The 16,944-nt window shown below is 32.0% G+C and overlaps 1 protein-coding gene across 1 annotated transcript; it reads right to left on the bottom strand.

The window, feature by feature from the left end:
• Positions 1–13,390: 13,390 nt before the first annotated feature.
• LOC110666263 (acetylajmalan esterase-like) lies at positions 13,391–15,670 on the bottom strand. Its single transcript, XM_021826687.2, has 5 exons — positions 15,397–15,670; positions 14,439–14,651; positions 14,190–14,341; positions 13,828–14,098; positions 13,391–13,723 (listed from the first exon to the last, which is right to left on the bottom strand). Exons 1-5 carry the CDS (start codon positions 15,653–15,655, stop codon positions 13,506–13,508), a joined length of 1,113 nt encoding a protein of 370 aa, XP_021682379.2. The 5' UTR covers positions 15,656–15,670; the 3' UTR covers positions 13,391–13,505.
• Between the last annotated feature and the right edge of the window lie 1,274 nt (positions 15,671–16,944).

Raw genomic sequence — 16,944 nt, 5'->3', positions numbered from 1 at the left:
CAAAATTTATTTTATAATTTTTCCTAAATTTTTTTTTCTTATTAATATTTGAGTTAATTTTTGGATCCTTACTTTAGTTTAAATATTTTTTCCGAACGTTCTAGCTGTCCGGACCGACACTAGTCACCGGAAAGTAGACTGTACGGACTAGCTAAAATGAGAATGTTACATCACATGTCACCCTGTGAAATGACCAAATTACCCTTGTGTTTTAATTTTGAGTTCTCAACCCAAAATAATTATTTCTCCTCTTCTAATCAATTTATATCAATTAATAATTAATTAATTAATTAATCTCTATTAATTAATTTCTCATAATTAAATTCATATTTTAACACTTTAAATATAAATTTAACTTATACTATACATCCAATAACCTAGATTTGGTTTCAAGCCATGCTAGGGACTTTGTAATCTTATTGCAAACCAAACCTATTTAATTAATCAATTAAACTCTTTAATTAGTCAACTAAATTATATTTAACTTGGTGATTATCTTGTGTATGTGTGTGACTTAATAGGCTCATCACTAATTGGCAATGAGATATGATATTAACTCTTAATATCATCAGAACTCTTTCTTACCATAAATAATTTCTCTAAATCATTTTAGGCATCTCATACACCATGGTTGACACCTAGCATAGCATTCCATGGCCACCCAATCAGTAACAAGGAATAGCTTAAATGAATCTAAAATCATATGTTACTATGCATTAGAATCTCTCTGTTACAAAATCCCAATTCGAGCCGGAGTCATGGTTTATGTCAAACCCCATTTGTTATTAATATTATGTTCTCTTTTAATTCCAATTCTTAATTAAAAAGATTTTCTCATCAGAAACTCTTTTTTGATTAAATCAGTCTGTCCTAGCTAGGAACTTGAAACATCAAGAACAATTAAATGAACATAGGATTTTATCCCTATTTACTTAGGGTAACAGATTCCATCTTGATCAACACCTACCTTCATATAAAACTAGTAGGAGCTAACACATGCCCATATATCCATACACAGTACAAGTATGAAAGCAGTATCAAACTCAAACCACCTATATACATTAATTGTGTTATCTCAGGTCTAAAGATTATATGCACTGATATGATTTATGACAATGCATTGACAAGAGTAAACTCCACATGTTTGTCATAAGTGTCACTGGTTCGGCCTACTTATCATGCATAAGTGCCTGTCATGTTTGTTATATGGCATGAGACTCACCATTCCATCTTATTTACATCTCATATAAATAACTTAGGAACAAACATGATTACAATCTTTCTAGATAAGTCATGTCGTTATTGTGAAGTATCCTCGATTGTGAACCAATTTATGATACTTTGTGCTAGAAATACTGTCACTCATATTCTTAACAACTTAAGAATAGAATTTCTAACAAAATATCAATGGACCTTTTTTATTACACATAAATATGTTATGTAAATGGAAAAGTGAAAATGCCTTTTTATTAATAAAACATGTACAAGATACATACTAAATGATATGCTCTAGGGCATACTACTAACAATCTCCCACTAGCATTATAGCCATTCATTACAGTATCTTAGACCCATCTTCTCAAGATGTCAGTCTAGTTGAGCTTGTGACATAGGCTTAGTGAATGAATCAGCTGGATTTTTAGCTGATGCTATTTTCTGCATGGCTAAATCACCTTGCCCAACTATCTCTTTGATAATGTGGTAGTGCCTTTCTATGTGTTTGGATTTCTGGTGAGACTGGGGTTCCTTAGCCTGTATGACTACTCTATTGTTGTCACAGTGGAGTGGAACTGCTGACTCAATGGAAGGAACTGCTGCAAGTTCTGTCACGAACTTCTTTATCTAAACAACTTCTTTTGTAACATCTGATGCAGTAATATACTTAGCCCTTGTAGTGGAATCTACAGTCGTACTCTGTTTGAAACTCTTCCAGCTGACTGCACCTCTATTACAAATGAACACAAACCCAGAGGTAGACTTTCTATCATCGATATCTGATTGGAAATCAGAATCAGTATAACCATCCAATTGCAAGTCACCACCTCCATAAAACAAGAATAAATCCTTAGTTCTTCTCAAGTACTTAAGGATATTCTTGACAACTATTCAGTGTTCCAAACCTAGATTGGATTGAAAACTGCTAGTCAAACTAGCAGCATGTGCGATATCCGGCATAGTACACAGCATTGCATGCATCAAACTTCCAATAGCCGAAGCATATGGAATTCTAGCCATTTTATCTCTTTCTTCAGGTGTCTTTGGAGATATCTCTTTAGAAAAGTGGATACCATGTCTTACTGGTAAGAATCCTCTCTTGGAATCAAGCATGTTAAACCTCTTTAACACCTTTTCTAAGTATAGACTTTGGGATAAACCAATTATTCTTTTCGCTCTATCTCTATAGATGCGAATCCCAAGAATATAGGTTGCCTCCCCTAAGTCTTTCATGGGGAATGTATTTGACAACCATACCTTTACAGCTGTCAATATACCTGTGTTATTACCCATCAACAAAATGTCATCCACATATAAGATAAGAAAAGTGACAGCACTATCACTAACCTTCTTATATACACATGGTTCATCCTCATTTTTTATAAAACCAAATGACATAATGACTTCATCAAAACGGAAGTTCCAACTCCTAGAAGCTTGTTTCAACCCATAAATGGATCACTTCAGCTTGCATACTTTAGAACCATCTTGGGATTCAAAACCCCTAGGTTGTTCCATGAAAACGTTTTCTTCAATGTATCCATTGATAAAAGCTGTTTTGACATCCATATGCCAAATCTCATAATCACAGTATGCAGCTATTGCTAATAGAATCCTAATTGATTTAAGCATGGCAACAGGCAAGAAAGTCTCCTCATAGTCGATTCCTTGCCTTTGGCAAAACCCTTTCGCTACTAGCCTTACCTTATAGGTCTCTACCTTTCCATTAGAACCAATTTTCTTCTTAAAAACCCATTTATTCCCTATAGGTACAATACCTTCAAGTGAGTTAACAAGATCCCAAACTTGATTCTTATACATGGAATCAATTTCGGATTTCATAGCTTCAATCCATTTTGAAGAGTCTATATCTGATATAGCTTCTTCATAGGTAAGTGGATCATCTCCATGATCTACTTCTTCATGAGTAAACAACTCTTGTTCATCTTCATGAAGGAAACCATATCTCACTGGTGGATGAGATATCCTGGTTGATCTGCAAGGAATAACTGTAGATGTTTCATCAATAGGTGTAGGTTGACTAGATGGATCTATATCCATTTGATCTATTGGTTGGTCAGAATTCTCCAATTCTAATTCTATTTGCCTTCCTTTGCCTCCTTCTTGAATAAACTGTTGTTCAAGAAAAGTGGCATCTTTGCTTACCACAACCTTTTATGATGTAGGCAAATAAAAATAATATCCAAAACTCTATTTTGGATATCCAACAAATCAACTCTTTTCTGATCTGATTTCCAATTTATCAGTGTTCAACTTTTTGATATAAGCTGGACAACCCCAAATCTTAACATGCTTAAGACTTAGTTTCTTCCATGCCATATCTCATAAGGTGTGGAAGAAACTGATTTTGATGGAATCCTATTCAAAATATGCAAAGCTGATTCTAATGCAAATCCCCAAAAAGAGATTGGCATATAAGTATAGCTCATCATACTACGTACCATATCTAATAGGGTATGATTTCTCCTTTCAAATACACCATTCAACTGTGGCATTCCTGGAGGAGTCAGCTAGGAAACAATGCCATACTTTTTCAAGTATTCATCAAATTCAGTACTTAAGTATTCACCTCCACGATCTGATCGAAGAGCTTTAATACTTTTTCCTTTTTGATTTTCTACTTCAGATTTAAATTCTTTGAACTTTTCAAAGGATTCATGTTTGCATTTTATCAAATACAAATACCTGGACCTTGATTTATAATCAGTAAAGGTAATAAAGTAATGAAAACCACCTCTAGCCATTTCCTTAAATGGACCACATACATTACTATGTATTAGCTCCAAAATATTTTCAGATCTTAGTCCTTGTCCAACAAAGGGTGATCTAGTCATTTTGCCTTGAAGGCAGGATTCACAAGTTGGAGTAGATTCAAAACCCAATGAGGATAAAATCCTCATTTTCTCTAGTTTTGCAATCCTATCTTCTGCAATATGACCTAATCTTAAGTGCCAAATATATTTTGAACATGAGTTGATTTTCACCATGGCATTGCATTCTTTTAGATTGCTTGCATTCATTTTGTGTTTATCATTCTTATCCAAATAATAAAGACCATCATGCATATAACCTGAGCTAACATATTTATTTCCAAAATAATTATTACAAACATCATTTGTGAACTGAAATTCATAACTATTTCTAGTCAAACTAGATATAGAAATGATGTTCTTAAAAGCATCAGGCACATACAAAATATTATTCAAACACAAAATATGTTCACTCATGTAAAAAGATTTAGATCCTTTGGCTAAAGATTCAACAGTTGAGCCATCGCCAATCCGGAGTCTAAAATCTCGAGAACGCAAGCTGCTACTGTTTGCCAATTCCTGCATATCATAAGAAATGTGAGAACTAGCACTAGTATCTAAAACCCAAGCTGTAGATGAGCTATGAGCATCATTAGCATCTAAATAACAAGATATAGACATACCTTTTGAAGGTGTATCCTTCTTGTTCTTCAGAGAAGCAAGATACTCTGGCCAGTTCCATTTTCAGTGCCCATCCTTCTGGCAGTGGAAACACTTTCCTTTGCCTCCATCAGCTTTATTATAGGGGAAGAGTTGTAACATCCTCACATTAGCTAGTCCATACAGTTTACTATTCAGGCGACCAATGTCAATCTGGGCAACTAGAATGTTTGAAATTATAATTAGACTAAAGTGGGAAGTTATAAAGAAACTAAATAATGCTCATAAAAATCAAGGAAAATTTATAGGAATGAAATACACTAAGGTTAAACGAGCCGAAACCCCAGTGATGAGTAACCCGAAGGGGAAGTGACGGTGAAGGCCGTTAATAACCCTAGACCAGGGAAAAAATTTATAAAATAATTTTTGGGACTCCAAAGAAGGGTCATTGAGGTTCTTATGGCATTAGAATACCAAGAAAATGCTTAGAAAAATTTTTCAATCGGTAAAGACAATTTTGGCTCGTTAAGCCAAACGGAGGGCATTTTGGTTATTTCATCTTCAGAGATGATTTTTGACCAACTTGTCCATTAATGTAAATAAATTATATGGCATAAAATGTGAATAAATATTGTTAAAAATTTAATTGAAATTAAATAGACAAGAAAAGGATAAAAAAATAAAAGAAATTGGAATTATGACATGATAATGATGTCATTAAAATTCTCCCACCCAATCCAATGTTGACATATGGCACAAGTTTATTTTAAAAGACTTAATGGGTAGAAAAATGAAGAAAAAAAAAATCAAAAGCTTCTTATCCCTTCTTCTTGCCGTCTCACTCCTCTCCCATGGCCACCATTGTCAAGCTTTCCAAAGCTTGATTTCCATAGTTTTTCACCCATTAAACCCTAAGTTGTCAATACAAAAACTTGTTCTTTTATCTTGGTAAATATTTTGGGAGAAAAAAGAAGAGAAAAAGAAGAACCCTAGCAAGTTGGAATTTCACTCCATTAGAGGTTAGTGACTTAAACTTGTTTTTTTCTTTAAATTCATGTTGAAGGAGTGGTAATTGATGCAAATTTGCAAGAAAATTTAGTAAACATTATGTGTATGTCCTGCTTTAAATTCCAGCAGCCTTGAACTTGGTAGTGTTTTGAAGAATTCTTAGAATTAAAGTGGTATAGTGGCTGACCTTAACATTAATTTATTGGTTAGGATAGTGAAAGTTAAGTGAATGTAAGTTTTGAGATGGTTGAGCTAGGGTTTGAGGTTGAAATTGAGACTTGTTCATGTATTTGGTGAAATAAAGTTTTAATGGTCAATTATTGACCATTTGGCTGTGTGTGAATAAAAAATGAAGTGGTTTGTATAGTGGGAATTGAGTTTGGTGTGGCTGCCCTTGGTGACCTGAAGGATTGGGCATGAGTCCAATAGGTTTGGGCAGCAATAACTGGAGTTATAGAGGCTTAATTGGTGTAAGGCTAATTGGACATGAAACTAGACACATAATGGCACAACTTTGGTGAAGAAATCATGCCCAGAAAACCAAACCAAGTTGACCTAAAGATTGCCCTAATCCGGGTGACCTGCATTTTCCCTAAGCAAAATGACCAAATGAATAGTATTTAGTCATTTGGTCATAACTTAGTGTAGAAAGGTCCAATTGACCTGAAATTTTACCAGAAATAATATGAGATATAGGCCTACAACTTTCATGAAGAAACCTAACCCAAATTATGACCATAACATATTCAAAAAGTGACCTGCAGTCACTGCTCAAAATACTATAGATTTGGTCAGTCTAGAAATCTTATAAAAATTATAATCTGACCAGTTATGGTTTTTGGGCCATAACTTGAGTTACAAAACTCCAAATGGAGTGATTCAAAAACAAAATGTAACTAGACAAAATAAGGAACAACTTTCATGTTGACCATTTTGCCAAATTCCCACTGCAAAAATGACTAATGGAACAGTAAACACAAAGCTTGAAATCTGAAAATTTTGAACAATTAACTTTAAGCTTAGAAATGGTATTGGCAATCAATACCAATAAATTTAGAATGCAGAATGTAGTATGTTGGGAGTATTAAAATCAATGTACCTATTGTGCATGCAAAAGTCAACATTTTGTTAACTAATGAATTGAATAGTAACAACAAAACTTGAATTTCAAGAATTGTGAAACTTAAGAGTGCAATATGCCCTAATACACCTAGCAAGATTGGTTTGGATAGGTTGGCATGCCAATAGGGTTCTGTTAGCAGTACTGCATATGGCTTCATGTCATTCTGTGTTTTATGGCCTCACGTGTTATTATGTGATAAAATAGCCTTTGGCTATGTTGATTGAGATATTATACTTGGGTTTTATCCCTGATAATTATTACAGCTTATTAGCTATTTTGTTGCACACCGGGAGACACAATGTGACCGATGGTGTGATGGTCTGAGGTACTTAGTACCCAGTGCCAGTTTACCCGTTTATCCAGTCCAGTTAACTAGTATGAGTTACTCGGGCAATGATAATAAATCTTACCAAATTTTAATAGAATAATACTGCAATAAATATCAGAAATTTAGTCTACCAAAAATGTAAACATACATTCTGCATATTTACTTTATTTTAGTTATTTTATTTTATATTGTCACCACTAAGTAGAATTGCTTAGCGCATCGCTTTTGCCACGCGCAGGTACTGGAGACCTAGCTGGGGAGTCCAGCAGACCTCATACAGAGTGAGCTTTCAGATCTACACACGGAGTCTAGAGTCACCTCACATTTGCAGTGCATTTCGTAGGACATTAGGCCACTTTTGGTATTTTAGTATTTCGTATTTTGTAAACTTCTGTAATGTATATTATAAACTCATGTAATTATGTTTTTGATGTAATTATCTATGAACTATGTTCAGTAATAAATGTGAGCATTTCTCATTGAATTGAGTGTGATATGAAATGAATTGAATTTTGAGATACTGAAGTCATTTGAGAAATTGTTGAGAATACATTGGTGGTTAACTGAGAATGATATGATGATTTTATTGGAAGTGTTTTTAACATATTCAGAAGAACTGTTTTTCCAATTTACAGCCGGCACTCTGTCGGATTTTCTATAAAATTTACGAAAAATTCAGATTAATAAAAAATTGTAAATAAATAAGTAAAAAGAGTAAATTGAATTGAAATATGATTTGGTGCTCTGGCACACTATGTGACATATCTTGCTCGGCTACGCTGTAGACGGGTAAGGGGTGTCACATTTGTCTTTCCTTTCTGTTTAGCTATCTTCTAGGAAGGACCAGGAATTTAAGGTTTCTTTTTCTTATTGCCCTTCTTCTTATTGGACTTTCCAGCAGAAGAAGATGCAATCAAAACTACCTATTTTCTTTTATTGCCTGGCATATTCTTTTAGGCAATAATCAGCATGTTAAGTAAACTAGCTAAGGTGTATTCCTGCTTAGTCATATGGAAATTTGTCACAAAATTTCCAAATGACTCAGGTAGGGACTGTAGGATCAAATCCGTCTGTAGTTGGAAATCCATATAAAAGTCATGATGTTCTAGCTTTTCAATCAGCCGAATCATCTTGTGGACATGATCCCTAATATTCTGTCCCTCAGACATCTTCATGTGGAATAACTGTCTAGATATCTCATACCTGGCATTGCTGCTGTGCTCACCATACAACTCTTGCAGGTAAAGGAAGATCTCGCTTGCATATTGCATATTTTCATGTTGCTTCTGTAACTCAATACTCATAGAAGCAAGCATGTAAGACTTGGCTCTCATATCATGCTCTTTCCACTTGTCCAAAGTTTCATGTTCCTCTTGAGTGGCCTCTAGAGGTAAAGGACCAGGAACCTTTGAGTCTAGAACATATCCTATATGTTCAAGGTTCAGGACAAGTTTCAAATTTCTGAGCCAATTAGAAAGATTAGGTACTGTCAACCTATTATGATCAAGTATGCTCGCAAGGATATTGGATGGTAGTGGTTATTGTGTGCTCATTATTATCAGAAGAATAATTGCAGAAAATAACCAGATTAATTAGTAAATGTATCATGTAATTAACCAAAATGATTATGGTCTTTTAATCAAATTGGTCCTCCCACTAACTTAGCGAATCCTACACTTCCAAAGTAGAAAACGGAAATCCTAGTTGGATGGATTTCTAGTGGGTGATTGAATTTTTATAGTCTTATTGATCATCCTTCGGCACATCCATTATTGGAATTACAATAAACTATAAGTGAGTAACTTCTTGCCCATCACATTTCATGTAAGGTTCAATCATTTACCTAGCCCCTAATGCTCAAAATCTCAGGCACATCTATTATTGACTTAGCTTGCATTAGTTAAGTTGATCCCATTGAGCCAGTAAACATGCAAATAATTTTAATCTCCTCAGGCACATCCATTATTGGCCACCAAACCATTTACATATTTACAACATCTCATGCTTAACAATTATTCTTAAGAAAATCTATTAAATTAATTGCATTATATGTAAGTATTTAAAATTTCTTAAAATAATTGCCTCAATGGAGGGCCCATGATATAATTATCTTAATTATACCATTTCCAACTTAATCATTTGTTTGGAAGATTTAGTGGTCGGCTTAATTACTATTATAGTCTCACTTTGCACATTATCCAATTAGCATGCATATATCATATACTTGCATACATTCCCATACATCTCATGCATACATGGATAAATAATAAATATGGTATGATCATGAACTTTCTAAGGGATTTAATTCTGAGCCACCAAGAATTGAATCAGGGCATTCCTAGGTGCATTTCATTCATTCATATTATAAGAGTTGCTGAAGGAGTACATAATCAACACTTGATCTTGAATTCCTCCCACTGGTCCCACCAATGCTCTTGACCTCCTTGATCTCCTTGCAATCCATTTACATAATAATCCTTAACATACCAAGGCGAATTTACAAGAACATGGACTTTAAAGTCCTCAAATAAATGAAATTACAACCAAAAAATATTACAACAATTATAATAAAATGCCACCAAAATAAAATTAATTAATTTACAACTCAAAGAAAAATAAAAGAAATAAATCCAATCACATTGGTCTTTTATTGTCCATGATCATCCATCATGCATATTACTATTTAACAATTAAATAAAACATACATACTAAAATTAAATTGAATATCTCATATTCAACTAAAAAAAATTCAGATTTGAATCTCATTCAACCAAATTTAAAAATTCAGATTTGAATCTTATTCAAAATAAATTTAAAAATTCAGATTTGATTCTCATTCAACCAAATTTAAAAATTTAGATTTGAATCTTATTCAAACAATTGAATCAAAATTTAATTGTGTGATTAAAACTCCTAATTAAACATTTTACTTAGTCTTGGGCCTAATTATGGGCCTTGAAACCAAACGCACACTCAAGCCCGAAAACTATGTGCATGGTTGAATGAACCAAGCCATGCGCACCAATGGTGCTCTACACCTTGCCGCCACATTGTTGGTCCAACCAGCAATGAATCAATCAACTTTTGATCAAATCACACAATTAAATCAGATATTAAACAATCTAAATGGAAAATATAGTGGCTCTGATACCAATTGAAGGAGCGGAAGTATGAAAAATATTAGATTAGAACATTGAATTCAAAAATTTCTTCTAGGGTTTCATGCATCATTCCATATCCATTATGTGCCTAATTGATTTCAATATTCAATTGCATATTAAAATACTTTTAATATGTATTAGGATCTACATTTTTCATTTAAGATTTTTGAATTAACAAATTAATTCATTAGAATCCTAGATTGATACAAGAATATATGCATTGACCTTTTGATGCACTGTAGATGTGATTAGTACCTTTGTGAAGCAGCTAGGACCCCAAATATTGTCCCTCTAGCTTGTCTACACCAAGATCACCAATGGGTAGCCCTTAAACCAACTTCTCAAGCCTTGCCAACCAATTAGAAATTAGAGATTTGCCTTTAGAGAGGTTGTAGATATATATAGGACACTAGAAATAATTTCTAGTGATTTTAATTCAAAGAAACTTGGATCATTTTCTTTGAATTGATGAGAGAAGATGAAGAGAGGAGAGACAGCTATGGGTGGCGGCACACTTGAGAGAAAATAAGAAGAGTGGCTGATTTTTATTTTCTCATAACATCACTTTATATAATTAGGTCATCACTTAAAACCCTTGCCACATGTCATCACCTGATTGCATCTTAATATTAATTGACCTAATCACATTAAGCTAAGTGTCAAAACTAGATTTAATCTTGACTTTGATCACCTTGGATGATAGGAAGACAAATGGAAAACTTATATGGTGCCATGTGTCACCATCTCATGGTGCCACATGTCACCCTGTGAAATGACCAAATTACCCTTGTGTTTTAATTTTGAGTTCTCAACTCAAAATAATTATTTTTCCTCTTCTAATCAATTTATATCAAATATAAATTAATTAATTAATCTCTATTAAATAATTTCTCATAATTAAATTCATATTTTAACACTTTAAATATAAATTTAACTCATACTATACATCCAATAACCTAGATTTGGTTTCAAGCCATGCTTGGGATTTTACAATCTTATTGCAAACCAAACCTATTTAATTAATCAATTAAACTCTTTAATTAATCAATTAAAGAACATTTAACTTGGTGATTATCTTGTGTATGTGTGTGACTTACTTGGCTTATCACTAATTGGCAATGAGATATGATATTAACTCTTAATATCATCAGAACTCTTTCTTACTATAAATGATTTCTCTAAATCATTTTAGGCATCTCATAGACCATGGTTGACACTTAGCATAGCATGCCATGGCTACCCAGTCAGTAACAAGGAATACCTTAAATGAACCTAAAATCATATGTTACCATGCACTAGAATCTCTCTGTTACAAAATCCCAATTTGAGCCAGAGTCATGGTTTATGTCAAACCCCATTTGTTATGAATATTATGTTCTCTTTTAATTCCAATTATTGATTAAAAAGATTTTCTCATCAAAAACTCTTTTCTGATTAAATCTGCCTGTCCTGGCCAGAAACTTGAAACATCAAGAACAATTAAATGAACATAGGATTTTATCCCTATTTACTTAGGGTAACAGATTCCATCTTGATCAACACCTACCTCTATATATAACTAGTAGGAGCCAACACACGCCCATATACCCATACACAGTACAAGTATGAAAGCAGTATCAAACTCAAACCACCTATATACAAAATAACTATGTTATCTCAGGTCTAAATATTATATGCACTGATATGATTTATGACAATGCATTGACAAAAGTAAACTCCACGTGCTTGTTATAAGTGTCACTGGTTCGGCCTACTTATCATGCATAAATGCCTATCATATTTGTTATATGGCACAAGACTCACCATTCCATCTTATTTACATCTTATATAAATACCTTGGGAACAAACATGATTACAATCTTTCTGGATAAGTCATGTCCTTATTGTGAAGTATCCTCGATTGTGAATCAATTTATGAAACTTTGTGCTATAAATACTGTCACTCATATTCTTAACAACTTAAGAATAGAATTTCTAATAAAATATCAATAGACATTTTCTATTACATATAAATATGTTATGTAAACGGAAATGTGAAAATGCCTTTTTATTAATAAAACATGTACAAGATACATACTAAATGATATGCTTTAGGACATACTACTAATAAAGAGTAACCTAAGTCCAAATGCAATCCAAATGCAGTTAGTTAACCTTTTAGGCCCTTCTTTGCACCTAACTCCAAGTTAATAGTCAAGCCCTTTGCTCCCCTTATTCGACCAATATGGATGGCCATGGAGGGCTTGGGATAAGGCCTAGCCGAATTGCATTGGTCCAAGCCCTTTTGCTCTAATTTTGACTCTTGGATTAGCCACTTTTAACTACACTTATTCCAAACTAATTTTATCCATTTAAAATGTGTTATTAAGGGTTTAAACCATCCCCTAACTGAAAAGGCCTTATTATGAGCCAAAAGGTCCAAAATCATAGTTTGACCAAGTTAAAGCACTAATTATGCCCAAAATCGATTTTTCTCAAAAACTCTTAGTTTTAGAGGGAGACAAATCCTAACATCAATTGGAAAAAGTTCATAAAGGATATTCCTAAAATGCGCCTAAGACATACCCTTATAAATAATCATTTTGCCCCTAAAATTGATTTTTGCTCTTTGGACCCTAAACATCCAATTTATTCATATAAATCCTTCAAATCGATTTTCAGCTTTGTGTAAGACATATTGCTCATATCTGTCTTGGTTTAGTTATAAATTTTGATTATTGGGCTCCTCTATGTAATCCAATCATGCATGTACATACTGATGTAAAAATAAGCATCTACACATCCATGAACAATTTTTTGCTAATATTATCCGATTTAAATCACTTGTGGGTGAAAAAAAGTTCTTATAATTATATTAATCCAAGTCCTAGCAGTGATTATGGCCTCACAAATTTGGTCCTAATTGACATTGTATCTCAAAATAAAATTTTTAGACGTTCATCAATAAAATTTATTGTCATTTGATTTATTAGAATCAAACATAAATATATAAAACTTCAAATTTTAAAATTGGGAGATCTAAATAATTTGATAATACATAATTTTTGTCAATTTATTAATTTCATAAGTATAAAGTTTTACATAATTTTTGTCAATTTATTAATTTCATAAGTATAAAGTTTTCTAAAAAAGCAAAATATAACAATTTGATAACATCCATTTATTAACATCAAAATAAGCAAATTAAGAAAAAAAAAACAATTTCTTCACAACATTCATATTTGCCTCATATTATGCTATCATGTACTACAATGAAGTTTGGGTAAGATATCTTTAATGAGCCATTTTGATAAATATTTGCTTGCTTGATGTGAAAAATGTCCTCCGTCCCAAAAGACATGCTCTTTAGGGTTTGAACAAACAGGTACTCCATGAGCTCCGCACATTTTCTCTAGTGAGGGGCTAAAATTAAATTTTCCACCAATCCCACAGCAAGATTTTTTAAATGATTTAAATCCTGTACAAAGTGAAAAAAGTTAAAGAAATTTATTAAAATAATATGCATAATTAGGCTTTGTATTTCATAATTTATGAGATTTAAGAGGTTTTAGAGCCACTAACCAAGATTTGAAAGATTATCCAAAACCCATTGGAGAGCACCATAAATGTCACCATATATAATGCGTACATGAGGATTCTTCTTCCTTATTTTTTGTAATGCTACTTGTAGATGATTATTGTGATACATAAAGAAGTCATTGTAATCTTTTAGACAACCACGTGCATCATAAACAGAATTATTTGATGAAAACGCAGTAAGCAAGCTCGGTGTACAACCCAATTGAAAGATTCCAGGTACAACCACTCGAAAAGCACCATAATCAATAACTTTCTATAATTAATTAAAACAATGTAATCAATAACTATATATAATAAAAAAAAAAGTTTGTTTAAATAAAAAAGAAAGTTAAAGGTTAACTTACTTGGATAGCAGTCTTAATAGTTTGCATGACTCTAGGCACCATGACCTTTTTTACATCTTCAATGCTTTTTCCTTGGAAAAATGCAAAGTCATAATCATTGGCTCCAATTGTCCCAACCATGAAAAGTGCTGATTTGAGTTTCGTATGGCAATCTATAAGATATGGACAAAAAAAAATTTGAATAATTGCTATGCATTATTGAGATGTTAAATTAAATTTATAGTGTTGAGAAGTATTTAATATAACTACCTTTTTTGACATTGCAAAATGTGGACAAATGCTTCTTCAACCATTTAACTTGTACACTAAGAGAGTTGTTAGAGTATGGAAGTGGAATATGCCACTTTATTAGAGTTTTAACAGTTGATGCAGTAACACCAGCGACCGAAAAATCCACTCCATGACTAAAACTTGAATTTGGATTCTCATATGGCTCAAGCAGTGGAAGACCAGCTGATTGCGCTGCAAAGTTTAAACTTATAAGTACCTCTGAAATTTTCACACATTGTTTCAATAGATAAATTTTCTCAAACATTGGAAAATTATTACTTATTTTAAATGTTTTATGAATATGTGTAAATGAAGTAAAATGTATCATTTGTACAAATAATGAAAAAATAGATATGTGATAATTCATTTCTGGTACAAATTTATATATACATTTGCATTAGAATGAGGCAATCTCAATTACTTTTTTTCATTTAGTATTACATGAAAAAATGGCAAAATAATGTAATGATGACGCAATGAAAAATCCTTTTTTTTTTCTTGCCAATTTCATATTATTCTATCAGACCAATCAAGATTGGTCAAAATTAAAATAGAGAGTAATATTGTTTTAATAATCAAGGTAAAAAGGAAATAATTTCTCCACTCTAATCTCCCCATAACTTTCCTTTTTTTTCTTCCTTTATCCCTCCTATCTGTTTCTTTCTTTGATTTTCTTGTATTTGGATGTGATTTAATAGATCGGATGAAGTGGCAACATCACTAAGATTGAGTACGGGATTAGGGGATTGGGGACTCAAACCTGAGTCTACTAAGTGAGTGATATGCCTCAATCACCGGACTAAGCCATGTTAGGCATATTATTTTTATTTCATTTTTTATTTTTTAATATAAGTAAATGCTATTGATTAAGTATCTTTTCCAAATAAAAAAATTAAAAAAAAAAAAGCTATTAAGTAAATGTAAATATTTTGCTCACCAATATAATCAATCATTAGCAATCCATCAGAAGGTCTACCGGTTGCTTTGTTAATTGTTTGACCATAGGGAAATCTGGCATGGTAAGCTTGAGGAATCTCTACGATAGAATTACCAGTGTCTGATATTGAATCCCCTAATTGATATATTGCATCAAATCTACATCTCTTTAGGTCTTGAGCATCACATGAATAATGTTGAATGATGAAGATCAAGTTGAAAATCAAAACAAGTGGAAAAACCAGTTGCAAGGAACTCATGATTTAATAGGTAATATTTAGTCAAGGAATTTCCCCCTTCTCCCCCTACAAGTGAATGAGATTAACATTATATAGACATAGCAGAATAATGTGCTTATTGACAAATGATTGAGAAACACAAAATTCTAAACTAACAAACAAATAACTTGCTAAATCTAGATTTACACGTATCATGCATTTGTTATGACAGAAATATAAAGAATGGAATAGATGGCATTTTAATTGCTACCACAAAGTCAAAGTGGCAACTTAATTATTTAATTTTCTATTTTATTCTGTTGAAATTTTCTATATATAGAAAAAATATATATATAACAATAATGGCTAATTGTGTAGGATGATCTATATTTTCACGAAAAAACAATTTCTTTTCTATATTCGTTAAGGTTTTGTGTGATGTGAAAAACAATTTTGTTTATTCTGTTGGTGAATTATTAAAAAAAAGATAATATTATAAATTACAACGATATCATTAAGTGAAGAATAAACATAGTTGACAACGAATATTAGCTTGATATTTTTTAAAGTGGTAGTAGGTTGTTAATTTTTTTTTAAATGCTATTTAATTATGTAAAGTTGTCTTTTTTAATTATTAGAAAAATTAAAATTGAGTTTCTTATTTGATGTATTCATTACTAGTAATTAGTAACAAAAGAAATATAATTTGTCGTTAGTGCAATCCTTTTGAAATGATCTTACATATGACGTGATAATACACGTTAAAATCCGTAGTGTTTATATATTTTATATAGATTTTTTTACTCAAATATAATTTCGCCTAAAATAGTATATTAAATTTTAAACTCATTATTGAAAATTTTATAATCCATATTACTTTTTAAAATTGGACGAAAGCATATTTTAACCCCTAACATTTATCTAAAAAGTCTAGTGGCATCTTGACTTTTAAAAAGTGCAATTAAGTGAATCTTGCAATTGTAATTAGTATCAAATTAAAATGAGGGTGTCACTAGACATTTTTAATAAAGGTCATGGATTAATTTATGTATTTAACCTTCTTAAATTTATTAATTATGAAAATTTAGGGATGAGGTGGGATGTTTTTAAAATTGAGTGAGTCATTAAAATTTTAAATAAAAGTTAAGGATTAATTTATATATTTAGACTTTCAAAATTTGTAGAGCATATAAGCCTTAATTATACATATTCATCAAGTTCAATGGTGGCAATGCATTCATTGTATGTATAACAATTATATCAAATAAATTCTTAATAAATTGATAAGATGCGCGTGTGACACACATGCTTGAAAGACTAGTACATTATAA

The sequence above is a fragment of the Hevea brasiliensis genome, chromosome 1 (assembly GCF_030052815.1).
Source record: "Hevea brasiliensis isolate MT/VB/25A 57/8 chromosome 1, ASM3005281v1, whole genome shotgun sequence".
Taxonomy (NCBI): Eukaryota; Viridiplantae; Streptophyta; class Magnoliopsida; order Malpighiales; family Euphorbiaceae; genus Hevea; species Hevea brasiliensis.
The sequence above is the reverse complement of the archived record's forward strand: the minus strand, read 5'-3'. Positions and strand labels throughout refer to the sequence as shown.

What these genes read in the sequence shown, in the direction of transcription:
- LOC110666263 (XM_021826687.2), bottom strand. Translation starts at nt 15,655, where the DNA reads ATGAGTTCCTTGCAACTGGTTTTTCCACTTGTTTTGATTTTCAACTTG. An exon ending in GCTAATGATTGATTATATTG is followed by an intron (nt 14,652 to 15,396) that starts GTGAGCAAAATA and finishes TAAACTTTGCAG; the next exon opens with CGCAATCAGCTGGTCTTCCA. An exon ending in CTATTAAGACTGCTATCCAA is followed by an intron (nt 14,099 to 14,189) that starts GTAAGTTAACCT and finishes AATTAATTATAG; the next exon opens with AAAGTTATTGATTATGGTGC.